The sequence below is a fragment of the Haemaphysalis longicornis genome, unplaced genomic scaffold (genome assembly GCF_048455015.1).
Source record: "Haemaphysalis longicornis isolate Haplotype H1 unplaced genomic scaffold, Haemaphysalis longicornis Haplotype H1 scaffold_5, whole genome shotgun sequence".
Classification (NCBI taxonomy): domain Eukaryota; kingdom Metazoa; phylum Arthropoda; class Arachnida; order Ixodida; family Ixodidae; genus Haemaphysalis; species Haemaphysalis longicornis.
The window spans coordinates 176,944,881-176,971,471 of record NW_027526385.1 but is presented as its reverse complement, the minus strand read 5'-3'; the positions used below and the strand labels follow the sequence as shown (position 1 = coordinate 176,971,471).

General features: G+C 44.7%; 1 protein-coding gene across 1 annotated transcript in view; it reads left to right on the top strand.

Annotated features, from left to right (window-relative positions):
* The window catches only part of Ucp4a (Uncoupling protein 4A), a 32,798-nt gene extending 7,957 nt beyond the window's left edge, over positions 1-24,841 (top strand). Inside the window, exons 3-10 of the mRNA XM_077671323.1 lie at positions 1,341-1,403; positions 2,599-2,683; positions 8,262-8,384; positions 10,968-11,080; positions 13,275-13,359; positions 17,211-17,303; positions 20,081-20,183; positions 22,913-24,841. Coding sequence (XP_077527449.1) covers positions 1,341-1,403; positions 2,599-2,683; positions 8,262-8,384; positions 10,968-11,080; positions 13,275-13,359; positions 17,211-17,303; positions 20,081-20,183; positions 22,913-22,984 — 737 coding nt within the window. The 3' untranslated portion in view covers positions 22,985-24,841. The remainder of the gene's footprint in view (positions 1-1,340; positions 1,404-2,598; positions 2,684-8,261; positions 8,385-10,967; positions 11,081-13,274; positions 13,360-17,210; positions 17,304-20,080; positions 20,184-22,912) is intronic.
* Positions 24,842-26,591: the final 1,750 nt, after the last annotated feature.

The window sequence follows — 26,591 nt, the reverse complement described above, 5'->3', positions numbered from 1 at the left end:
CTTTGATAACTCACTCAGCTCTATTTCAGCCACAAAATACACTTTTTTGTTTAACCATAAAAAAATGCAAGCATTATTGGAAAAACCCAAATTTAATGCCACAAAGATGTACCGTATTTTTGCACGTATAACCCACACCAAAAATGTGAAAATTTAAGTGGCAAAGTAGGAGTGTTGATAATACAAGGGGTTTTTCCTCTTCAGTGCAGCTTCATGGCAATGCACGTTTCTTTCCGGCGGGCTGAAAGTGGGGGTGCGGATTATATGCACGGGCGGGTTATACGCGTGAAAATACAGTAATATGGGCAGCAGTGTCATAAAATGGGCCGGCATTGAAAACATCAGTATATTAGCTGCACGTTCGCATCCAAGTGACATGATAAAATGGGAACTAGGCTCCACTCCAATCGCCTTAGATTGGCAGCCACCAATCACACAAACAAGGTTCCGGGACGTCATAAAGAAATCACCAGTAAAGGGCTAGGGATTCACCACCACTTCATCTGTTTTCTTGAATATCTCCATTATTTAAATAACTCTGAGGCTTGCGATAAAATTGCCGTTTTTTGATATTGGGAGAAAGCAGTCTTCTTAATAAACCAAACTCGTATTTTGTCTTCATAGGCCCTCTAATAGGCAGCTGGAGTTGCCATGAAAGGTGTATATATTTGCATTTGCGGTACTGTGATCTTCCAACTGACAGCAGCTTGTTTGTTTACTTTATTCCCCATTTGAAGAGGTCGGGAACAATGGGTTTGGCGGAGGTGCGTTACGGCTTCTCATTCAAGTCGGTGGAAGGAATGACAGGGGATGGCTGTCGTTCATTAAAATTGCTTTTGGTGGCAATATTGCGGATTCAATAGCCAGCTGCTGTTGCTGTACAAGAGAGATTTGTGGGCACCCACCTGAAAATATATTGTTCGGAATATATATTGTTCGTATAATATATTGTTCGGCCAATATTGTTCGGAAGCCAAGCTCCTTATTGCAGGAGGCCAGACCCCAACTATGACTTTTACCTGCTGCAGTGGCTCAGTGGCCAAGGCATTGTGCTGCTGAGCCCAGAATGTGGGTTCGATCCTGGCTGCGGTGGCCGTTTTTCAGGTGAAGACGAAAAGCGAAAACACTGATGTGATGACATTTCTGTGTGCTTTAAAGGTCCCCTCGTGGTCTAAGTTAATCTGGAGCCCTCCACTACGGCGCGCCTCATCGCCTGTGTTGTGTCGACGCATTAAACCCCAAGAATTTGGATTTTTGAAGTTTTACTTTCGCTTGCCTGTTGCCTTTGCACCCCATGAAGAAGTGTAGACGGGAAACGTTTTTTGCTGTTTCGCTTGCAGTCCGGGAGGAAGGTCTGCTGAAGCTTTGGAAGGGCCTGCCGCCTGCCATCTACCGCCATCTCAGTGAGTTGCCTCCTTCTCGCTCCACTTCCCTTTTTCTGAACCTGTGGGCTGTTTACGCAAGTTGTGTTGATGAGGCATATCACAACACTACCGCTTTATGTACAAGGCAGCAGGTGTAGTTATTTCTGCAAATGTTCTTGACGTGTGCTATTGAAAACCTAGCCACAGAACTGAGATTCTGTGCTTTGCTGCCTTGTAACAAAGAATCGTAAGCTTCTTTCTTTTTTGTTTAGTTTTAGCTGTTTAGTTTTAGTTTTAGCTGTCGCATGTCAGAAAGAGTTCAATGCCACAAATTATTTTTGCGACAGTGTTGGCACCGGGGCAATGAAATCTCTTAACATGGTGCAAATTTTGGGCTGGTTGGTACGTGATTTAAACTTGTAAAAACAGTATACGGATGGGGCAAAGGAAATGCAACGCGACAAAGCGCTTCGTCTGATTGTGTTTTGTTCGTCTCATTTGCATGCTATAATGAGTTGCAACGAAATGTGGCGTGCAAGTGTACGGGAGAAAGACATGAATTTTGATACTTAGTTCATTTTGTGTACTGTGTGAGGGGTCAGGAAAGAAAAGGTAATTCTTAGCTTTAGTTAGAAAGCTCTTTTGTCCTTTTTATTGTCAAAGTAGGTTTTTTCCTGTGGTGTCTGCTTTGATGTCTCAGAAGGCAACATACCATTTCCAAGTCAGCGCAGGACGGGCCCTTCCTGTTACACCTAACACCATCTAGCGGTAGCTTCGAACACTGCCACAATCTCCGAATGCTTCTAACGCCTATGTCCAGGGTTCAAGCCCCGGCAAATGTACTTTTTTTTTTTTTTCATTCGTTTTCTGGATTTCTTTATTGGAAAAAATGCCCCCTTAGACCAGTTCTATGCATTTTCTTTATTATTTTTTTTTCATAATTCAGGGTGGTTTAGTACCTTTTAAAATGGTTTATGTGTGAAGAGAAGCCTATCACCACGTTTAATTAAAGCCCGCATTTTACCAAAACTGCCCTGTCCGCACTGTCTTGGAAGCGGAGTTTCGCTTTCAGAAGTTGTAGCAGGCATGTTGTTTTAGGATGCTTTAGTGGGTGTGTGGCAGCTGACTGAGACTGACAACGTTGTTGTTGAACTGAGGGGCATTGCAAGGTGCAGTGCTGTATACGTTAGACTCGGTCACTCAGCCGGTCATTGCACTCTTGTGTTGTGTGCAGTCTACAGCGGCTGCCGCATGAACTTCTACGAGGGCATGCGGGACCGGTACCTCAAGCCCAAGGACGGCACCCGCGCCCCCCTCTGGTGAGAGATCACTCACTCCCTGCTGATGATGGTGGTGGTGATGATGATGCCAGCGGCAAACTTTTTGCAACAGGTAGTTGATGGGTGTCGCGAGATAGGAAGAGGCCTCTGGGCAGCCAGTGGCTCCTCATTCTATGCTGGTGACGATGGCCGTCACGGAAGTTACTGCAAGTCCAGGACCCAGAACCCTAGAGCCTAGAACCCTAGATGCAAGACCCTAGAACCCTAGAGCCCTAGACAGAGCAACCGTGCTTTATTCTCTTCGATTGAACAACGACAGCTATGGATGATGATGCGCAGCGTGCCCCTGCCTGCTTTTCCCGTCGTCTTCCTTTTTTACAATGTCAACGGCAAACCTTTTCCCACGGGAAATTTGAAGGGCATTGCGAGATAGGACGAGACAGGCTTGAGAGACTGGCGCTTTGGGGGGGTGGTGTGGTCATGCTGGAAATGACCGACCTGTTGTGAAGTAACATCTCCAATGGCGTACAAGCTGTGGCTGTCAACTTGTGGTACTATTTTTACGTGGCATACCTCCCGAGTAAGTACTGTGCAGGAAAAAAAGGGGGGCTCATTCAAAAGCATTTGTAAAATTTCTCTATGGCATAAAACAACTGAACAGAAGCTGTTCTACTGGTTTTAGCTTATTGATGGTATTATGTAAAACGAAAGCAGCTTTCATCTTATGTGGCGACTTCAACCACAACTGCTTCAGTGTGGTAGTCTAAGGACGGTTTAATTGTTATAACATGCTGTGACTATCGCAATCTCCTTGAGGAAAAAAATAGCAGTACTAGTTTTGTGATTGTTCGTGCATGTTCTAGGAAGGCCACTTGGCATGCAACATGAGTCTGTTTATAAAACCTCACTGATTCAGATGATGGGGAATTTTTTTTTTTTGAATTTGAAAAACCTCTATTTCTCGTCTAAGCGAAAGGAGACTGAGAATAAAGGTGGGACAGACAGCCTGACGGAGGTCCTCAGCCCCCTACACACAGTGTCAGCACTATTCTAACGTCAGCAAATAGTCCACACAATGTGTATCGTAGTACATCTGTCTGTATACAATCAAACGGAGCAATTGCCATCATTCATGGGGGAACAAGTAAAAATGACAAAGCAGCCAGAAAGAGGGAATGAGAAATGGGGTGAGCAAAAAAAAAGGAAAGAATTGCGGCACAAAAGTTTACAGGACTCTGATTCATCAAAAAATAAATAAAAATGAGTATTTTTGTTTACGTATACATACGCACATACACACAGATAGTTCAACACACAAAAAAATTGCAATCAAGTAATAACTGCATAACACTCTGTAGTTGCACCTGGCTATGAGGTGTGCTGTAGTGGAGAGGCTCCGGAATAATTTCCACCACCTGGAGGGACCTTTGACATGGGTGTTTTCGCTTCCTGCCTCCATCCAAAAAGCAGCTGCTTCGGCCGGGATCAAATCCATGTGTCCTTGGGCTCAGCAGCACAACGCGTTAGCCACCGTGCCGGGCTATAAAACCTCACAGGCGTTCTCTTGTGGTACAGTGATGTAGTCATCACTTTGCAACCCGTTGCTCTTGGGTCCCAGTTTAGCGATACATTTATTGTATTTTTGTAATGTCCCCGCAAGCGCAAGGATCTTAAACATGGGTTCCATTGGCGGCCTTTGGGGCCTAATATAAATGTACAGAAAGGGATGAGCCCATATTTAGCACAGTTGAGTGCTTAGAAACACGTGCGATTAGAAATTAGCCTTGCCAGTGCCGCAGTGCCGAAGCTTTCTTGCCTGTTGTTCATAGAATGAAAGTGTGCCCTACATAAAAAAATTGTGCATACATTTTCAGGATTGTCGACTAACACGGTGGCCATTCTTTTGGTCGTTCTACATTTCACTAACCTGACATCTCTTTAGGGGCATTGAGGAAACATGTTTGCTTTTTCATATTTTTTTGTATTTTAGTCAATCACGTGAAGGCATTATATTAGTTAGGCATTGTGATTTTGTTAGTCTATTTGAAGTTTTTTATTGTGTATTTTGTTCTTTCTTTTGTTCTCATTTTGTGGGTTAATTCCCTTGGGGGTGCTAAATTAGTACACCTTTGCGATTTCATTCGTTTTCAATTTTTGTTTTTCTCCCAGTTGGCCTTGCTACTTCACGCAAATGCATTGTTGTGAAGGCATTTTTGTGGGAGCAATGTGTGAACTCTTGTAAAAATATGATATACCATAAGGCATTTGTAAAGTACCTCCGTACCACTTAAGCTATGTCTAAATAAAGCGTCATACACAGAGTCCATCCGAAGTAAGCTTCATTGCTGTACTGAAATGCATTGCTAGCACACCATGTCAGATGCTTTTATACAGTCGTTCCCGGATATATCGAACCCAGATATATTGAATTATTGCATATATTGAACAGTCCAAAATCCTCTTAGAAATCCTATGCGAAAGCAAATATTTTATATATCAAATTACTGATATACCGAACTTATTTTCGATCCTCTTGGAGTTTGAAATATCTGAAATCGACTGTATGTATTTTAGTTATTTTTCAACTTATCTCTCCCAGATTACTGAAACAACAGCCTACTTGCATCCTTGAACTTTGCAATGCTTAATCCTTTCACCGTCGGGTGTTTCTGGCCGTGACGCACCCCCAGTGTCAGCTTGGTTTCTGGAATATCAGGGAAGGAGCATAGCGATTTATTTGACTATGATAGCGTCCGGAACGTAACGTGTCAAACGGAAAGAGCATGGGTGAGAAATCGCCTTTCTTCCAGACATGTTCAGTTTGCCGTGCGGGCTTCCAGGACGACGATTCCACCATTTCAACATCACAATCTGAGACTGCGGAACTTGCACCCCTTCCTCGGATGAGAAACTCTCAGAACGCGAAGCCGAGCTCGGCTCGTATTCAGATCAACAGAACCATTGCTCCTGTCCGCAGTCGAAGGCCCCGCGTGGTCAGCCATCCGAACTTAACCGCGCCGATGAAAGGAGCCCTTGCAGCAGCCCGCACAATGCACACAAATGACGCGTTGCGAAATAATGATAGCAGGTAGATTTAAAAAGGGTATACAACATTGATACAACAACCTCGTTTGCTGCTGACAGCAGCAAGTGAAGGCGCGGCAAGCGAGTGAAAGCCACGATTGGATCATGTTTCAGTCTGTTGGAGAGGAAACGGTGCGCTGGGTTTCCCTGGCGCGCCGTAGCAGATGCGAGAACAGAATAAAAAGAACTTAGAAACCCGCTGCGGATGGCACAACAACCCTTGCACTGGTAATCACAAGTGTGCCGCATGGTCACTCATACCGACAGAGTACAGTGTGCGCAGCGACCATGCCCCCAGCAACAAAGGATGGGGGGGGTTGCGCGGTCGCTCCGTACTCCTTCAATATACGGACGTATGGAGCTTGCGGGTGAAAATACGAGCCACTGGAAAGATTCGACAGACGGCGCGACAGTTCAGGCATGCCAGCTTTGTGCTATTTTGCGAATTTTTTAAAGCGCAATGGAGAACATAAAGGTACGTCAGTGACACTGCAGAGGGTAAATGCAAAAATGTACCGGTACGTCAGTGACAGCGAAAGGTTAAAAAGTATTCTAAGTTTTCAAATTCTATTCAAAACCAAATTGAATGTTGCATTACTCACTTCAGTCTTCTAAAGTATTGAATACTCACACACGTCTGGAACATTTATTGTTAGATGGGAGAGGTATTCAGGGGTGGAGCTTTCATTTTAGTTTTGCTCAAGGCTGGGTTGGTACTTAGAAGAGCTCTTATAAGCCTGGTATCAAACAAAGAAACATGCCATAACCTCGAATAAGATTGTACTGTCTTTCAGCACGTTAGCTCTTTTCCTGTGGAAGTCGTGGCGCTACTCGTAGGCTTGCATTAGGCCATGGAAGAACAGCTAGGGTACCCATCCAAGCAGTTGTCACCAGCATTCCTGCCTCTTGCAGCTGTCACGTACTTTCATTGCCGTCTCGGACAAAAAATTGTTAATGCCTAGAAGAACAAGCTGGTACTGCAGTTCTCGCAAAATCGAGCCACTTTTGTCTGCACGTATCTAGTGTGTTGCAAAAATATCCAGTTTACAGGAACTATAAAATGTCAATTTGCTGAGTGTCAGCATCTTTATGTGTGTGTGGGGAAGGGGGGGGGGGGGGGTTCTAAACCACTTTATTTTCTCCTAAACTGTCGAATTCATTCTTCCAGCACACATGGTGGTCAGGTCCAAGTATTGCTTTTGGAAACCTGACACCAGGCGCCTGTTTGCATATTTTGAGCTACCCTGAACACTTCCCGTGATGTTACCTTGCTGGCACTACCATACAGTACACACACAAATTAGCCCCCCCTTGCCCCCCCAAAGAGGCCACAACGTGAAATGGTGTGTCGTAATGCTGGAAGAATATTGCTTCAGCATCTTCATCAGCATTCTGTGTCAATGCTGCCGATTATGATCACGGTGAGGATACACCAGAACTTCTATGCATGCAGCTTTTTGCATAGATTCAGGGGCAGATTGTGGCAAGGTAAGAGACATCTGTCGAGCCGTTGCCACGTCAGCACCTTGACAGATGTCCAGGCTGTCTTCTGAAGTGAACAAGAAGTTCAGAGTTCACTGAGGTAATTTAACCTCCGACCTATGGCCTTTCAGGACAGAAGCATAGCCACCACTTAAGGGACTGCCAGCCGATTTTAGTGGAGTATATGCTGTCTTTCCCAAATGAAACGGCATCACTTGAAACCCCTTGAACCAAAGTGGTTTTTCTCATAGGACCCTATAGAGTGTTTGAAAGTGAAATTTCCAGATCTACCAGCTTTGAGTATACTCCCAAAACGAATGCTGAAAAGCATGACAGGGAGCTGTGCAGCAACGTATACTTTTAACTGTATGTGAGGGGGAAAAAAGGTATTTAGAAACTTGTCTCCAGGCAAAACAAGCCTTTCCCATTCCTTTATGCAGTTTTTGAATTGCACGTTAAAACCAAAATGAAGCTGTTTGCATATGTATGGTAGTGGCACGTTTAGACATTACGTGGTGCCATCTTTCAGTTTTCAGAAATGTAGCGCCAGTTTAAAAACTACAGTAAAACATTGTTACAAGAGACCGTCAGTGATGCTAGGAAAACATGTCTCTTGTAACCAAGGTCCCTGGTATGTGATGTTGCAATGCATTGTTTTACTGAAAATGAAGAACAAACCTTTGCGACTCTTTTTGTGCGAACCAAGTAAAGGCATCTACGAACGATCCAAATGTGTACCGATAGTACCTGGTTTATGAGATAAAGGTATACTATTGTACTCCTCCTTCATGATAGATGTGTGTAGTGTCTTATCTAGAACTGTTCCTTTTCGAAATTTCCAAGTAACCCTTTTGACACCATGGAAGCCCCGTTTCACGCACATGCCATTTGTCCAGAGATAGTATCGGAGCTTTTTGGTTGACCAATCGGTCTCTGGGGAAATGCATAGGTTTTGTGACAGGACGCCAATGGTCCCACTAAGAGAGCTTTCGCTTTTAAAAAACCGGTTGTCCGTCCCTTTAACGTTGGCTCCCCCCTTCTTCCCCTGCAGGAAATGTGTCCTTGTGGGCGTGTTAGCAGGCGGCATGGGCCAGTTCTTTGCCAGCCCCACCGACCTGGTGAAGGTGCAGATGCAGACCGAGGGACGCCGCGCTCTCATGGGGCTCCCGCCCAGGTGAGCACCAGGCCTATCCCCTGCCCCTACCCACCCCATTCGGGATGGGGGGTAGGCACTTGTATGATGCATGCTACCGGAGAACACTTTCCAAGTCTGTTGATCTCCATAATGAGTGTTTGCTGTAATGTAGGTTGTAAACGCTGGGTGCAGAGTTTGATGTGCGGAGGGGAGTGATTGTGTGCAGTGTGCTTTGGGTGATGGCTCTCTGGTCAGTGTTTGTTCCAGAAGAAAATGAAGGAAAGCGAATGTGCAAGGCAAGAGATGATGCACGCGACACGGTTGCCGCTGAATGTTTGATCGAAAAAGCCTAGAGCTACAGACTGTGCACGTCAGTCTAGATCATTCTAACACAGCCTTTTACAGTGCAGAAAGCCACTTGAAGAAGTTTTCAGGGGTTTGAGTGATTGTGAGCGTGCAGTCCGAAGTGGTGTCCAGAAAGAACAGTGAATGGTGCACCGAGGTGAGAATCGGGGCAACTCATGCGTGTGCGACCAAGTTTGGTTTTGTCCAAGACAAGTGTTTACAAGAGAGTACGGTGACGATTAAGGGAAGAAGAGAACACCCAAATGCTCACGTTGAACAGCTTTGGTCTTCAAATGACCTAGAAAAGCAGTACCCCCCTCCCCCCTGCATGGGGCCTTTAGGGGTATTTCAAATAAATAAATAACTAAATAAGTCTTCATTAATGCGTTTGTACGGTGTTTAATTTTGTGGGAGCAGAAATTACCACAATAACATCTCTGCGACATCCAGTGCTTGTTAGGCAGGGGGACAGGTCATAAATGCCTGGAATCACAGCGACCTTTCTATTGTTTTTGCCCGTCATCTTTGTGGCCATTAAAAGGCTGGGTAGCCTGCTCAAGAAAGTGAATCTTGATGGTCCTCTCATGTCAGGATGGTATATGTTTGGCTTGACATTGGGCTAGTTGGGTATGCATATTTAACACTTCAAAAACAGCGCAGAGACAGCGCAGAGACAAGGACGGATGAAGTGACAGACTAGAGTTCCAATGAACAACTGGGGTGCGATTTATTACAAGGCAGTAAATACACGAGAAAACGCACAGGGCACAAGAATGCATCTGTTCAAGGAAATAACAACACTCCAGATATACAATAAAAGCTTACATCAGTGACAAAACAAACCAAATGGAGAGTGTCAAGGCTACTATCTAGTACAAGGCAGATTCAACTGGCTATACACATGACTTCTCATTCTAAAAGTGCAATCAATAGCAAGCTCACGTATTGTTCATCCTGAATGCCAATCACTGAAGCCTCCAGTATGTCCCGGCAGTGAGCGTCTCGATAGCGTTTCAAAATACCTTCGTCAGTTCTCATCAGGGCTGTAGTCTATCACTTCTTCCTCCGTTCTCATCTCTACGCTGTCTTTGAAGTGTTAAATATGCCAAAGGTTCTCTGCCAAGAATGGATGGTACTGTATGAAAATACCCTTGACATGTGGCAGTACCTACATTGGGCAAACCAGCTGCTGTGTGAGTGATTGCTTTCGTGAGCACGCCGATTCTGTGTCATTGCTTCCAGGTTCAAACCCAGAAGTAGTGTATCGAAGTGTCCCTGAAATGTTTTAAAAATGTAAAAAGTGCACATTTTAAAGCATTGCAGGGACGCCACAATGGGAGAAATTTACGAAGCCTATGCCACGTGCGAAAACAACGCATCTTGAGTCAGCACTATTTGTAACACTTCTTCTCACTGAAATTAGGCATTTGGGCGGCTGAAAGCTTGTTGTTAGCTTTCAAAATGTTGTTAGGAACTGTTTTAACCCATTCCTGCTCATTTTATCCTATCTTCAACGAAGAATACTTGTACCTTCCGACGCTTGAACGCTGATAAATGCCTTATTGTCACACATTCCTGCTGTGCATTTTCTCCTCTTGTGTCCATCATTTGTGGCATTTTTTCCAACCAGTCATGAACCAACTAGCCAAAACTTGTACCTTTATACAAAATTCCATTCCTTAAAAAAATACTGTGAAAGAGATGGGTGAGGGCAATTTTTGTAGTAATTTTTCTTGTAGAAGCTCAGTCCTTTGAACTGTTCTATCCGGTTGGTGAATCAAATATCATGTCTAGGATTTGAATCAACAAAAATGAAATACGTCCTAAATTCATTGCACATTTACTTTTGCAGTAGACGGACACCTTATTACCTTCGTAACGATTGGATGTTAAAATTCAAAATTTGTGTTAAGAAAAATATAAAGAACGAGCAGAGCGAGCTTTATATGGTACATTGATATCATATTGTGAATGCTTATGTCTGTAACATGTGCACTGACAGACTAGAAGAGAATTGGCATCGTTTTCGAGAAAATGTTCTCTAAAGGATTCGATTTCCATTAACAGCTTTTCAGTCCCAGAAACATTTGCACCCCGTTTTAAAGGGTAGTGTACAGCCAGGCAGTGCTACACTTTGCTGTTAGAAAGCAAATCATTACACGCACGTGGCGCATAAATGTGGCATGTGGTACCTCAGGGAGTAAAACTGTCGGGGTTTTGCACTCGGTGTCACGTGCCAAGTGGCGTGCTTCCTCCCCTTCCCTTGTGCTCGTGCAGAGTGACCAGCACGTGGCAGGCGCTGAAGAAGATCGCCTCGGAGGGCGGCATCCGGGGCCTCTGGAAAGGGGGCGCCCCAAACGTCTACCGAGCTGCACTCGTCAACCTCGGCGGTCAGTCGACTTTTCTTGGGGGGCGGAAAGGGAACCTACTTGCTCCAAACACAAAAGTATTGGAAGACCAAACAGAGAGGCTGTGTCCATAGTGCCGTCGGACGGTGCTTTGAGCACTACAGTGAAGTGATGGATGTCCACCAACATTTCTGGCACTACTTTGCTCCCTAAGATAACCTAACCTAACCTGACAAACACAAAGAAATTATGTAGAACATCAGGAACTACCCTAATCTGTGAAAATTATAATTGGAACAAGGAGGTACATAAATAAAGACCGAGAATGCAAGAGCTTCACTCAAACCACCGCCACCCTTGGTTTCAGGAAGCTAAGGCTAAACCTCTTTACAACACTAAACGCTCTGCCCTGTGCCATCCTAATGTTAAAAATTCCAATGCCATTGGACAGCACTGCAGCCAAGGCTGCAGAGCTGAGCTGTTGCACTGTCAAACAGCTCTTTAGATGCTGTGAAACCAAAAAAGATTTCGAATGGTATGCTTTTTGTTGTTGTCAAATGGGTTCATTGTAATGAAGTTAAAGCAGGAAGTGAAATTAAGCCATTGTTTTATCGTAGATATTGGCGCCATCTATGGCAAGAATAATTTTGAACATTTTATTGCATCCAATGATTTGTTTTAGGGCACCCCCCCCCCCCTTCTTTTTTTTTTTTTAAGCGAAGCTTTCTATGTTTCACTGATGGTGTTGTTCATCGTGCGGCGAGATACATTAAAGGAAAGCCAACTTCACACTTTGCTTTAAAAGGGACAACAAGCGCCTTAATAAAAATCACTTCCCTTGGTCAGAAACGAACCCGGGTCCCATGCAATGAAGAAGCCAACGTTCTGATTGCACGATTCCGACATAGTCAAAGCAGCTTGTATTTTGGATGTTTGCTTTGAAATAAGTTTTATTGAAGAAAGCTTCGCATTTTAACCACCTTTCTCTTAAGAAAAGGGGCTTTGATTTTTTTTAACAAGATTAACAACAGAAATTGACATCCGCCTGCAGTGATCGGGTGCTCGCTGAAAAGAGTTTCCAGTGGGTTATGTCAGTCCATATTTGTTGCCATGGCAGCTCAACAGGTAGGGCATGGGGCAACTGAACGGAAACTTGCCCACTCTATTGCGGGCTCTCTGTTGCTAAATTAATCCACAGCATTTATGCTATGGAATGCCTCTGGTTGAAGCGGCTACACGTATGGGGAAACGAAAAAATTACGGTGTCTGTATGGATGACTTCAAGTGGGCCTTCACTGAGAAACTTGTCCCTATGTACACATGCACGCACATCATGATGCATCGTCGTCATCATCAGGAGCTGCTACACTAATCTGACATTGTGAAATGAGTCGAGTCATAATCTATTTGTTTATTTATGAATACTGCGATCCCTTATGCAGATGATACCAGAGTGGTCTAGACACTTTTTTTTACATGCGGGCGGACGAAGGAATGCACAGGGTAGTTTAAAGACTAAGTGCACACAGTATAATAGTAGTAGTTATAGCAAAGTATAATAGCATATATAATAAAGTGTTTATAAACATCAGCAGTGCATACAAAAGATTAAGCGAGAAATATAAACAGGCGCAGTTTAGTTCAGCTAAAGTAAACAACGCCAAAGCATCCGGGGTGTCTCTGAGCAGAGTGGCTTGTGAATTTATGCAATGTTAAAAAAACTTTAACCAGACATGTTAATGATGACTACAGAACTCAATTAGCTTGTTTTTTCCCCAATAGGGACAAGCAGCAAAGGGAATTACTGAGAGCTACTGCCTTTGTCGAGTGGGGTATATGCATGAAAACGCTAAGTTGTGAAAGATCCGTTTCCTAATGTCCTGTAATGATTTCATCTAGGAACCTGAGTCGAGTTGAAGGCTTTCTTTGTGGCAGTGTTGGTAGATTTGCTTGTGCAGAAAGGTCTGCGATTGTCTCTGCTGTCACTGCTAATGATAAACAGTGACACTAGCATAATGAAAATTGTCACTTGTTGCAATTGCGTGGAATGTGGTGTTGGTTTTCTAGAGAGACCAGAGCTATCGCCTGGTCCTTGTGTTGGCGAGAGGATAGACGCGGAGTGCATGTTTGTGCGAATACAGCCATCACTGGTTATCATATTCGGTGACCTGAACAGTTCCCTTCAAATAAAAGAGTTAACCTTGCAGTAATCTTTTCCCTCCCCCTTTCGTTACAGACCTGACAACGTACGACACGGGAAAGCGACTGCTTCTGCAGAACACGAACCTCAAGGACAACTATTTCACCCACTCGCTCGCCAGGTACTGTGCCTTCAGCTGTGCATTTGTATTTGCTTTTGCTTGTTTCGCTCACTCTTATTTTCCAAGACATTGTAAAATGAAAGGAGTTGCATTATAATGTAAAGAAGAGAAGCGTGTCCTTTGTTTCTGTTTGCTGGCAGTGAGACTAAAATGGGCAAGACAGTAGTGCTGCTACATGTCGTAAATAGCTGTGTGGGAACACTATACACAGCATGTTCTTGCCATCCAAGACGAAGACAAACAATGCAGCTATATGAGGAGCGTGTGGCACCTACAGAGGGTGCGCCCTCCGCCGTGGCAGGATAGGCACGCCGTTGCCATCCACAAGATAGGAGTTTGCCGATGCGAACAATGCAATCCAGCGGGCTGAATTTTCCCGTATTGACAGCTGTGGTTTCATTTATTGGCATAAATGAGGACAAGGGAATGAAACTTCTCAAGAACAAGCATGTTTTTGATGTGTTTGAGCAGCGCGGCAACGCACAGAATTGCACTGTCAAAGCATTTGAGGAAATGTAAGCCTCGTAATAAGTATTGCACCCCTGCAGTTCAAGTTTTTAACCGTATTTATTTAACTTTAGCGTTGTATACTTGTAAGCGTTGGTGCAACTGCTTGAAGGAAGAACTCCGTCTGACATTAAGGTTAGCGTTGGTGCCCGTTTTTGCAAGCCTTCAGAAAAAAAGAACTTGCTTATGTTTGATGAAACTGGCCGAACAAATTGACAGTTTAGATCAATGCAGTTCCAAGAGAAAAGGTGTTTACTATGTTTACTGTGCGTGAAAGTGACCGTGAAAGAGGTGGGTGCTGTACATTTCGTGCAATCGTACCTACCGCGTGCACAGTGCATTAAAATGACATCAGCGCTTATTTACCGCCGTTCTGTGTTTGTTTAGGTTTGTGTACTGGAGCAGTGTTTGGTATTTTGTATAGTGCATTGTCCATAGGCACAACAAAAGGAGGTCAACGGATTCCAGGACAGGTGACCAGTGCTCTCGCTGAATGCTCTTTTCTTTTTTTACATTAATAATTTTGAGTGTAGCTGTGGTTCAGTTAACAAGTTTGGTAGGTGCAGTTAGTGATGAAAAAGCTTGACAGGTTCAAAAAGTCGGTGCTGCATAGATTCAGCATAGCTATAATGCAATAAAGGAAACAGGTGAGCAAGCAGTTTGCGATCGTCAAAAAAATAAATGCACGCTCATCAACACATGAATCTCGCATTCATTATAAAGTCGTTAGCTGCAGAGAGTGACAGAGAAGCTGCAACGGCTCAAAAAATCGCCGTGGTGCACTAGAAAAGAAGGTGACATTGGTGTTCGTAGTCATCAATAAAATGCTCTCTCATTTCCTCTGCGTGGAATGGCTCACAAGATTCCAAAACAGCAACAGGATTACAAACACGGAAAACAGACTGGCATTTTATAACCAGAGCTATCTGAGGCGTTTTTTTTAGTAAATCGGGAAAACCGAGGAGTCGTGTATGACAAAAATCTTGAATCAGTCGATGGTTCACCACCAACATTGTGAGAATTGTATATTCTTATCCTCCTCCTCGGTTAGCATTCCCATCAGCACAATGTTAAAAAAAAACTATGCACATTTGTGTTTTGCGCATGGACATACAATGAAATGTAAACAACCACATCCTTCAAGCAACTCACATTGCGTATCCGTGTTTGCTAATCATGAACAAGTGGCAGGGCTAAGAGTCGGAAGAACTTCGGTTGGAGAGGACAGTTAGGGCAAGTATTTGCGCTGTTCACATTGTGTGGGCACATCGCAAAGTAGCTACCTCTACGTAACTTCCCAAGCATTCTCTTCTTGACTACCGGTTGTGTAGTCTGGGTAGCACCCATGAGATGGCACAACTGTCCTGTTCCACATTCCCTATACAAGCATTTATGATGTGTGTGTGTGTGTGTGTGCGCATGCCATAATGCACGTCCAACACATTTCTGGTACTTCCCACATGCTGAAACCTTCCGGCAGCGACGCCACTCTCCAGCAGACAAGTAGAGTATTGCAAACTCTTGTACACAACGTAAGGATTTCTTTTAGATTCTTGTACATCAAATTTGCGACCATCCAAAAGATTTTCAGCTCATTTGAGTGCGGTCGTAGACAACCCAAGGTGCTTTTCCCGCACTTATTGGTTCCTAATGAAAATGAAAACAGAAGACAGGTGCTGACTGTAACTGAGGTTTATTGACAAAACCAGCAGAAACACATGCATGGGGCTCAAACAAAACAGAGAACTTGCATTGTGTCACACTTTTCTGACATCCCCTATTTCAGTGCAGCTAGGTACTCGAGTTAATTTTTTGCAAAAGCAATAGACTGCATTTAAACTCAAAGGTCACGCCATTGCTGAATTATCTGCATCAATAATTTCTTGGCTAAGCGGTCCTCTGCAGTGAATGCCCAGGCGACTTTGAACGGCTGTATCGATGTTGTAATAATCCTCTTTTATCAGCTCATTTAAACGTTTGCATTTTTGGTGGAACTACTTGCATCAGCAAACCAGGCAGCTCACACTCCACTCCCACTGTATACACTATGAAGTCTTCAAGCTGTGTGAGATGTCATGCATGTTAGGAGGCATGCACTGCACTTGCAGTGCAGCCTACTGATGCATTGCTTCCCTGCTTAATTGTCCTTAAAGGGACCCTGCAACACTTGCCATCGACTACTAGTAATGTATTTTGGGATAAAGTCTATTGTCCCAGAAATCTCCTCCCGCAAGAATTATGAAAATCCGTTCACAATTAACGAAACTACGCGCGATGAGAAATCGCGCATAATCGTTCCCTCTCAACTCAACCGCGGACAATGCGACGAAAGCTGCGCGCTCTCTCCCGGAGAGGGGGGCGGCTCGCGGTGTTCTCTTCGGCGGCCTTCGATATATCACATGCCGGGTAGTTTTCTCCTTTTCTCCGCAACGCGGAGGGACCTATTTCCTGTCTGGTGCCACAAAAAAGCAGGCATGGGTGCCTGCTCGCAAGTGCGCGCTCGGGCTGGTAGGGCGTTTTTGAAGCAATAAACGTTTGTAGTCGAGTGGTCCCGTTGAAAGGGAAGTATTGAGCTCATCACTCAAACTCCGCGCGCACTCAAAACACAAAATAAACAGCAAAACTGTGCCTACAGGTTCAGGCATAGAAGAGGTTCGTACACAGTGATGACGACGACGGAAATGGGAGAATCTAGCCGCGAAGTTGACCAGTGACAGCCGATCGGGCAGCCATGGCCTATGTGACGTCCCTTAGGCCATGCCAGGGGTTGCATAATGAGGACAACTGAAGAGAGAGCGGTTGGTTTTTCCGCGTCTTTCACATCGATTTGCGCATTCACCGCTTCACGTGCACGTGTAATATTTGGCTCAGGTATTCCTGGGAGTGTAATCTGAACGTCGCACAGGTTTACTTGCACTGCTCAAAGAGTGTTGCAGGGTCCCTTTAATAGCTTCTTTGTTAACATCAACTAGAGTTCCGAGTACCCAGCAATTATCAGGTGACAAATGTGCACAGCAAACAGTCACAGCAGATTTGTGAAGCAAAGATTTACAATGTCCCGTTTTGCAGCTTGAGATGGGTGGGAAGAATCAGTTGCATGGGATGCCAGTTTGTAGCTGCGGTAAAAATTTCCGCTCACTGCATTAGGTACTAGTACAAAGCACTTCTTGAGACCACCGTGTTGAGATTTGCTGATTTCTCGAGTCTGGGCTTTGAGTTTTTGAGCGAGGTTTGATTGTGAAGGGAAAATGTACTGACTACACAGTAAGCTCCCGTCTCATTCTTCGCAGCAGAACTCGTTGCGAGCAAATGTCTCCGTGATGTTGTGTCTTTTTCCTTTGCAGTGGGATGTCCGGCCTGATCGCGGCCACACTCGGAACGCCGGCTGACGTGATCCGCACTCGGGTCATGAACCAGCCGACAGACAGCAAGGGGAGGTGCGTTCACGCCCGAATCTTTCTGACTGTTCTATGCTCCGTGCTAAAGATGCCATGGAGACAAAGTACAACTTTGGTCAATTTGAAAGAGCTAGACTTTAGTAATCCAGTCAGCTCCATTACAGTCGCAAAAGATGTTTTTCTTTTGTTTTTACTGAAAAAATGAGAGAAAACGACTAAAGAATGTTCAAATTTTGCACTGCAGTGAGGTATGGTAGGCATGAGTGACGTAATATATGCAAGCACTAAAGGCACAGTTATCAGTGTGTGAACTCCATGCTGGCACTCAGGTGATGAAATCAAACGAAACTAGAGGCCCTACCACAATTGCCCAGACATGTTTTGCGACACTGGCTCAGGTCAGCAGCCATCAATTGCACAAACGAGATAACATGACATCGTAGAGGTTTCACCAGATAGGGGCTGGGGCGTGGCCACTGCTTCATCTGCTTTCCATGAAAACCTGCATTATTAGTTTGTAGTTTGCGATAAAATTGGAATCACTTTTATTGAGACAAAGCCATGTTTTTAATGAACTAAACTTTTGTTTTGTCAAATTCGCCGTAAGGGCCCTCCTCTTACCTGTTGAGGAAATGCACAAATTCAAAGTTTCTCCCAGTAATGTCAGCACTCCCGTAGCTCCTTTCGTTTTATGTATGGGTGTAGGTTCCCTGTTTGTACAATAGGCAACACAATGTCTGAAGCCGCTCTGGAGCACAGCGCGAGGCGAACACCTGCGGCCAGCCATGTCATGCGAGAAAAACACTGGCATGGGAACATGATGGTAAAACTGCCACTCTTGGATTCCCATATTTTCCAACTTATAACTGTCGTGTGCAAAAGTTGATGCGCAGCAGTGGGAGGGGGCAGTGCACAGGATGTGCGGTGGCCTGATTGGCAACTGCTTTGAGGTCAAGCATCCTCAAAGGAGACGTTCAATCAAGTACTTAAACTGAGAGCGCTTGGTGGGTCAATCAAAACAGATCTGTCCCACTTTTCAAAAGCCCACCAAAGGTTTACGCACCACAGAGTAGCACATACACACGGTGGAGTGCTGGACGATGCTTTTAGGGAGGAATGGATGCTTCTTTCGCACAATATTGTCATGCAGCCAAGGATGACGCGGGGTTCTTTAAGAAATAAAGTTTATTGGAGCACACTTGTGCTCCATAAAGAACTTAAAGCAGCCATGAAGAGAAAATACAACTTCGTGTAATTTGAAAGAACTAGGATTCAGTATCTCACTCAGCTCCATTACAGTCACAAAAGATGTTTTTTTAAAGAAAAAAAAAAAGCGAGAAGTATTAAAAACTTTCAAATTTTGCGCCACAGTGACCTCTTATGGAGAAGAGTGACGTCGTACGGGCCAGCACTAAAAACATAATTTTCAGTGCGTTAACAGCACGTTAGCAGTCAAGTGATGCGGTCAAATGGAACCAGAGGCCCCATTACAGTGGTCCAGTCATGTGTCTTCACCGGTCAGTAAGGCGGCCGCCCATCGCACAAACAAGGTTCTGTGACGTCATAGAAAAGTTGCCGGAAATTGGCTAGGGAGTCGCCACGGCTTCACACGTTTTCTTTAATATCTCCATTATTTGTTCGAAGATTGCGATGATATTGGTATCACTGTTATCGGGACTAAGCCGTCTTTCTAATAAACCAAACTTGTATTTTGTCTTTGTGGCTCCTTTAAAAAGTGCACAAATGTCAAAGGAATACTCTTCAGAGTGATGTGCACAGACGACTGTCAGCGGATCGAATGCCATAACATTACACTTTCCATAACAAATACCAATTTAGATTAAGAACATTTTTGATAAACCAGAACAGTCTAGGTTAGTAACCATAATGCAACAGCCGTTTCCTATCAATGACACAACATTGCCCACGTGGCATTCAACGAAGGCAACACACGGTTCGCTTTTAAAGGGGAAGACCGGCCTTAGAGCTATTTTTTTTTTATTTACTAACAAAGTTTAATGAGACTGCACAGCATTGTGGAGTTTTTGTGCTGATTTCAAATCGGCAATTAGGTTTTTTGCAAGATGATTCTTCTTTGAGATAATTAATGATTAATTGCCATTATTTTGGGTCACAATTATGAAATAGCCACTTGTTACAGAATGGCAATTGCCACGTGGCCAGGCAGACAAATGACTAAAGAATACAACCTTGGAAGAACTTTTTTGATGTACTAGCTATTTTTGGTCGTTTTACAGCACACTGAACTTCACTACTCCTGTGCTCTGCCAGAAATGGCTCACAGGTGGTGTCGATTAAACACAATAACAATTTTCCAAAGCTTCCAGTTGAAAAATTTATTCTCAACATTGTATTCTCCACACATTTAGGTATGAAAAGCAAAAAAAATTACAGTCGTACCTGCTCTGGGTGCCGAGATATCTGGGGGCAAAACGCTAGCTTCACGTTGCAAGAAAAATTCCATTTTACCATCTAATTCTGCACTAACTGAGCTGTAGAGTGCAGTTTAAAATGCTATTTACAGTAAAATATGGTGCCTTTTGATGAGAAAATGTTCAGACTAGTAGAAAAATGGCAGTGAATGGTGAAAATGCCATTTTTCAGAAAACGATTTTTTTTTACAGTTTTTCGGCCTCAAAACCAATCTGCCCCCTTAAAGCAGAAAATAATATTGTCGAGCACAGCCAGGCACTGGTAACGAAACATAAGTGAGCAAATCGAGAGGCAAGGTTCGGGGCAACATTCTAGCATTGGCTGATGCGAGCTGTCCGTCATCCTCTCTCGCTTCTTGCCAGGGGCCTGCACTACAGCTCTCCCTTGGACTGCCTGGTCAAGACTGTGCGAGGGGAGGGCTTCAAGGCTCTCTACAAGGGCTTCATCCCCATCTGGGCTCGCATGGTGAGCTGCTGCTGCTCCTCCCTCGGGGCTGCTCTTTCTCGTCCGATGCAACCCCACCTGGGAAAGTTTAACACCTCCGACAAAAAAAAAAAAAAAAAAATCAGTAGCTAGTTGACACGGTGTTGCTGTTGAGATTAGATATAGACATAGATGAACACAGTCATCTTCGATGGCTGTCCATTCTTTTGGTTGTGCGACGGAACTGCCCCTCTTCCCCTTCCAGTCTCGTTGCCACCCTTCTCTCTGTGCGCCTTCGTCGTTGTGGTCGTATTGACGACCTACTGCAGGAAAATAGTTAGACAGACACCAATAGTCTGCAACACCACGATAGATACTGATGGAGGGTACAAAACAGTTACGACAGATGCTGGCAAGCTGAAACAGTTAGACGGATACCAACAGGCTGAAACAGTATGGACGGATTCAGAAAAACCACGGATACTGTCAGTCTGAAACACGTCGACAAATACTGGCAAACTGGAACACTTAGATGGATAGTGACAGGCCGATAAACAGTTTAGACAGATACGGACAGACCACAGATGCCGACATTAGATGGGCCGTTAGATGGGCCGAAACAGTTTAATTAAATGGATGTGGGCAGACCACGGATACCCGCAGGCCGAAACGCCTTGACAAATGCAAGAACCCAAAATGATTGGAAAGATTCAAACGAACCAAAGCCACTTAGAAGAATATGGACAGCCCACGAATAGCGACAGGCCAAAACAAGAAATTCTGAAAGGTCAAGATACTGGCAGGCCAAAACAGACAAAAATAAACTTTTTTTTTTTTTTTTTTTAAGTGGTCAAGGACGCTAGTGCTGTCACCAGCCTACTTTTCAGACCCTCAAGGGGCCGAGATAACATCTGAAAAATAGGGAAGTCCAAAAAAATGAATTCACGCAAAAAAAGTCACTTAATTTACCAACCTCGTTGAAAAAACTCGCCAATCTGTTTCGCCAGGGTACTATGTTGCTGTACTATTGCCGTAAGATGCAGGCGACACATGCAACCATATGCTTCCAAATGGTCACCATGGAGACTGATGACTGACCTAATTCCTTCATGCGGCTTCCGGGACAACACGAGAAGCGGTGCCTGCCATTGAGGCTATATTTAGAGATCGCTTGCCGATTTGCATGCAACGAGGGTTTGAGACTGCACAAAAACAGTGGCAGTGACATTGTTTGTTTTTTTTGGTACCTTTGGGCTCGTGATCAAAAGAAAATGTGGGGGAAATTGATTGACAAGGGCTTCAAACGTCCGAAATTTTGAACGGCATTATACATTGACTCTATGGAGTTGCGTGACAGTGCCATGACAGAGTCCGGATATTCAGGGAGGTCCGCACAATCAGACATCCAAGAAATCGGTCGGCAACTGTAGAATTAAAGCATCCCAAGCCACTTCGTGGTCTTTCCACACTGTTTGATCAACCCTGCGCAAAAATGAAAATCTTTGGCAGGACTCGAGTGAGCTATAGGGTATGACATCTCTTTGCAAACTGCGTAAAATAACGTGCCAGGGATTATCTTGGGAATATGTTGGCTATCCTCCCAGCCCTTTTCACATGCTTTGCCACAAGCATCCATTTTTTACTTGTGCAGTTAAGCATGCCTTGCAAGATTTATTTTTGTTGGCTTCAAATTTTTGCTGGCCTCTCCCAAAGGTTAACTAATTCGTGAATAGCATTCCTCCCCTCTTCTTTTTTTTTTCTTTGTGGTGCATAGTGTGCACTGAATGTGCTTTTGAACAAAACACATGGGAGTTACTCACTATCAATTTTTGCTGTATTCAGAGTGAGCGACATGGTAATTGTTAGAGAACATTTAGTTGCTGCGAGTTTTTCAAGTGAGATGTTATGCACAGAAAGTTTGATGAAATTGTCAGTTGCTGTTAATGACTAGTTACCAGCAACCAAGTTTGCTCATCACTCTGTTGGGGGTGATAACCTGACTTATTAATTGCACAGGATTATTTTTATCATCCAATGACATTTTAAAGAACAAACACAGAAAACCATGTTTTTCTTGATATATCATCATCCAATGACATTTTAAAGAACAAACGCAGAAAACTGTTTTTCTTGATACAGTCAAGTCCACTTATAACGATATCGTTTATAACAATATATCGGATATAACGATGAACAGCTGTGGCACCGTCAACTTTTGTATTCTTTCAATGGTAAAATAAACCGCTTATTACAATGCTGCAGCGCCACGATATCGGATATAACGATTGAATCTGGCCATATTGTGCACCAAAAGTGCAACAGTGATGACTCCAATGACGCAATTGCGCAGCCTACTCAGGTAATGTCTTCGTAGGAGGCCCAGTGTGTGACACAGTCCCTCAGGGACTTTGTTCCCGCCAAGGGCATTTACCTCAGCTAGGTGAAGCACCTGTAGACGCTCTTGGAATGGAAAAGATATGCGCTAGCTTCACACGCGGCAAACAAAAGTGACCGAGTGTGGCTTCTTTTCCGCACATTAGTAGTAGTACGACCTTGCTGGCATGTGAATAAAACGTTTTGAGCTCTGTTCCGTCTTTTTATTTCGCAACCCGCTACAATTATCAGTTATAACGATGGGATTTCCTTGGCACTTGGATATTGTTATAAGTGGGCTAGGCTGTATAAACATAATGATTGCATTGAGAGATACGTTCACTTGACAGTGCCAACTAACAGTCCTTTTTTATCTCTTTCCCTCTCTCTCGTCGCAGGCACCATGGTCTTTCACATTTTGGGTAACCTACGAGGAGTTCAGGCGTTTCGCCGGCGTCCGTTCCTTCTAGTGACGCCAACATCGTCTCAGCATAGTACATCCTGTGTTCGTGCCTGCCTTCATCCTCAGTTGCTTTGCAGCAGCTGCCTGCTAGTATTAGCGAGTAAAATTAAGCAAGAGAAGAGAGAAGAGAAGAGAAGAGGGGAAGTCAGCGTTGAATTTGTCTGCTTGCCGTATCTTTTGTCTTTTGTTGTTGCACTGGTCACACAGTGAATTCCGTTGTTTTTTGCTAGTTTGAGTCAATTACTGCATTCTTTTTTTGCCGGTGGCTCCCTCTCACCACAGCAAGTGGTCGAGCGAGTGTCGTGTCGTCGAATTCCGCTTAGCAGAGCTTTGTCGCGTCATTGTGATATCTGTCGCGCGGACGAACGGAAATGTTAAAAAGTTGAGGCATTTTGAAGGACCACTCTTGTCCCAGTGTGGTTATTGTACTAGCTGTGCAGTGGTTCCGTGGGACCCTTGTCAGTGCTGCCGACTGCAGTCTTCGCTATTTGCTGTGCGAAGCAGTTGCAAGTCGTGCCCATTTCAGTGCAGCGTGGTGGTGTCTTTTGTACGAGAAAGCAGAGTCTGATATTTTGTGTCTCCACGTGGTTATGTTTGTCGAGCGATGGCTAATTGCACAAATGCCAGGAACGTTGGCTTGATTGTGTTTGATAGAACGTTTTTGTGCTAATTACTTCGGCAGAGGAACTTTGTAAATTGTGCGAAAGGTTCTTAGGCCAGTGGCCATTTGCTAAAGGGGAAAAGCGTCTTCAACTACGATTCTGGAGTGAGCCATTGTTTCAAAGATTATTCTTGGCTCTTTTGTACGGTAACCTTGTTTGAACCCTGCGTTTCAAGATATCTGCATCTGCAGTGTAAGCCACAGGGCTTACTATATTTGCAAGATATTTTGCATTTTCAAACAGAAAAACCGGTTTTTATTTGCTGTGGGCGTACCATGCAAGATCTTTCTTAAATGGGAACAGGAAAGGTCAGTCTTACACTGCCCCTGTATGCAACCAGGCAATCAAATTTGGGGTAATGTTTTATGGATGCACTTATCGCTTTTAATCCTTACGGGTTTTTACAATATTTGAAATATTTCAGCTGCAATAGCTTCAGCTGGTCTCAAATGATACACCCCGCACGGCGTGCGAGGCCTATAATGTGGAATGCACGTTTTTTGGTAACGCGTATATAGTAATCGCCATATTTTGGTCCAGTGTGCATTCGCAAGCGGTCACATCTGGTCACACGAGTTGATGGCTAACCCAGGAATGAGTTCTGAGTCGCATCTTTTTTGAGGTGGGCTTGCCTTGTTCAAGGAGCTTGTCTCATGGAATACATTGATTGCGTGCTTTTTTGATTTTTTAAGGCTGCTTGCATTTCAACTTCGTTGTGTTTTCCAAGAAGTCTGGCTGTTGACTTTAGGTGAACAGTAGTTAGGAAGTTTAGGAACCAGAGAGTTTGTGTGGAGTGAGTATGCTTCGCAAACTTTGTGCATGTGCGCGGCCCCCAAAGTGTTTTTTTGTTAGTCCTACGAGAGGTACATATACATTTATGAGCAGACGCTTGAGCCTTTGAAAATGAGTGCCTACGCGGGAAGAACTGTCGGCTGCGCCGAATGGACAATGATGCACCGTGCTTTCACACATGACCACCGATTGTAGTATGTGGCGTCGTGTATGAAAGGAGTGGGTATGTGGCGCTAGGATTCCTGTTTGTTTTTTGTTTTTCTTCTTTGCGAAGGCCGGCCCAAGCTCTTAGGCTCCAGGGCTGCTGTACTCTTGTCGATGAGTGCCATGTTTCAAATCAACGGAAACTTCTCCGAAGTAGTGTTTTCTTTTACGTGTGTGGAATAAAAGCTGTCCGTATGTTGTGTTAAGATGCCTGCCTCTGTTCGAAGCTATGCGGAGGGTAAACCAATCGGACCGCTGCATACTTTCTCAAGAACATCTGTTGGACATAAAATGAAATCAGTTTCTATGGAGATGTTTACAGGGTGGAAATGAACACGGCTAACGACAGGCTACAATTTAAAAAGTGGCTTGAAGGCTCATAAAAACATAAATATTGCAGTCGTAATGTGAGTCACATCGGCTCTGGTATCTCCCTCCAAGTATGGACCTTCTACCTTGACCATCATACACACACTACAAGCAGTTCTGGTACGTCCTCTGAAACACATAGACAGCCGACTGACCCCCCAGATTCGAAAGGACAGAGTTACCGTCCACGTCATGGTCTCTCGGCTCGCCAGTCTCACTAAGCCTTGTCTCCAGGCCTAGCGACACTATTGTTCCTGCCATGTTATCTACCACCACAATGCCAGGTGACCCGTAGATGTCCCATGAGCTGGCATTCATCATTTTCTATGTGGAATTTGACGAGCTGAGTGGCCGCATTTATCCACGGGAGACGGGGCTCACTACCTGGCGCAAATTTCCTGACATCAAGCCACCATATTACCATCCACCGAGTCCCGACAAGCATGAAAAACAACTGCAACGACACGCGTTATCCGACCGTCTCGGCCCCCAAACAACCATTACATAATCAATTACTGACCACAGTCCGGTCCCGGTATAGTTGCCTGGGCTCCTCCACACCCTTGCGGCAAGTCTGGCTGAAGCAAGTGTCTAAGCCAGTTTCTCAACGAAGTAATCGTAGAAGCTCAATCGGACCACAACCTCTTGGCGACAAATAGAGCCAATGCTCGGACAGCAATCGTGCTCCGCAAGATAATGGCGGTCTACCTTGGAAGCGCCAAGAACTTGCGCCCTGTATGAAACAACCACCCAACACCTGCCGTGGCGTGACCCATGGTCGGGAGGAGGACATTACCCAGGAAGTCCCACAAGAACTTCTGGAAGCCAGCTGCCTGCTCTTCCAGCTTGCTTCGCTAATGGGTCGCACCACATCTGACCTCCTGACGTTCAATGGTACCCTAGTCTGAGCAAGGTTTGTGTTGCATGGCTGCCGACCCTATCGCTGGATTGCCCAGGTGTGTCCACTCTGCGGTGACATCAAAGATCGTGATGATGATTGATGTTTCTGCCCCTGGGCTATGAGGCGTGGCGTAGTGGACGGCTCCAGAACGATTCTGACCACCTGGGGATTTTTAACGTGCACTTAAATCTCGACGCGTGGCCTTTTTTGATTTTCTCTTCCATCAGGAAAGCAGCCGCCGTGGCTAGATCGAACGCACATCCTTGGTCTCGTCAGCACGACACCTTAGCCACTGTGCCACTGGAACGAGTTGCATCGGACATCGTCAAGACATCTGCCCCACCTGTACTCTGGCAAGTGCCCCCCTTCCATGCCGCCAACCCCTCCCCCCAGGACAACTGTCAACCTACGTGAAAACATACGCCAGCATTGCAAGGATTGCCCAAAACGCGTCCTGCCCGGACTTTGCCCGAAACAGGTGATCTCGCCACCCCCCGCTTATGAAAGGTTGATGCCCAGCCAGTGAAGTTGTATGAGAGAGAAATCACAGACGTGTTTATTGAATGCACGCGCATTTATTCTCTTCACTATTTTGTAATGGCAGAAACTATGGCTAATTGCGATATGCGCGAAACTTGGAAGGAGTAGAGTTTTACCCTAGCTGACAAACGTGGGGGTGTTCGTTT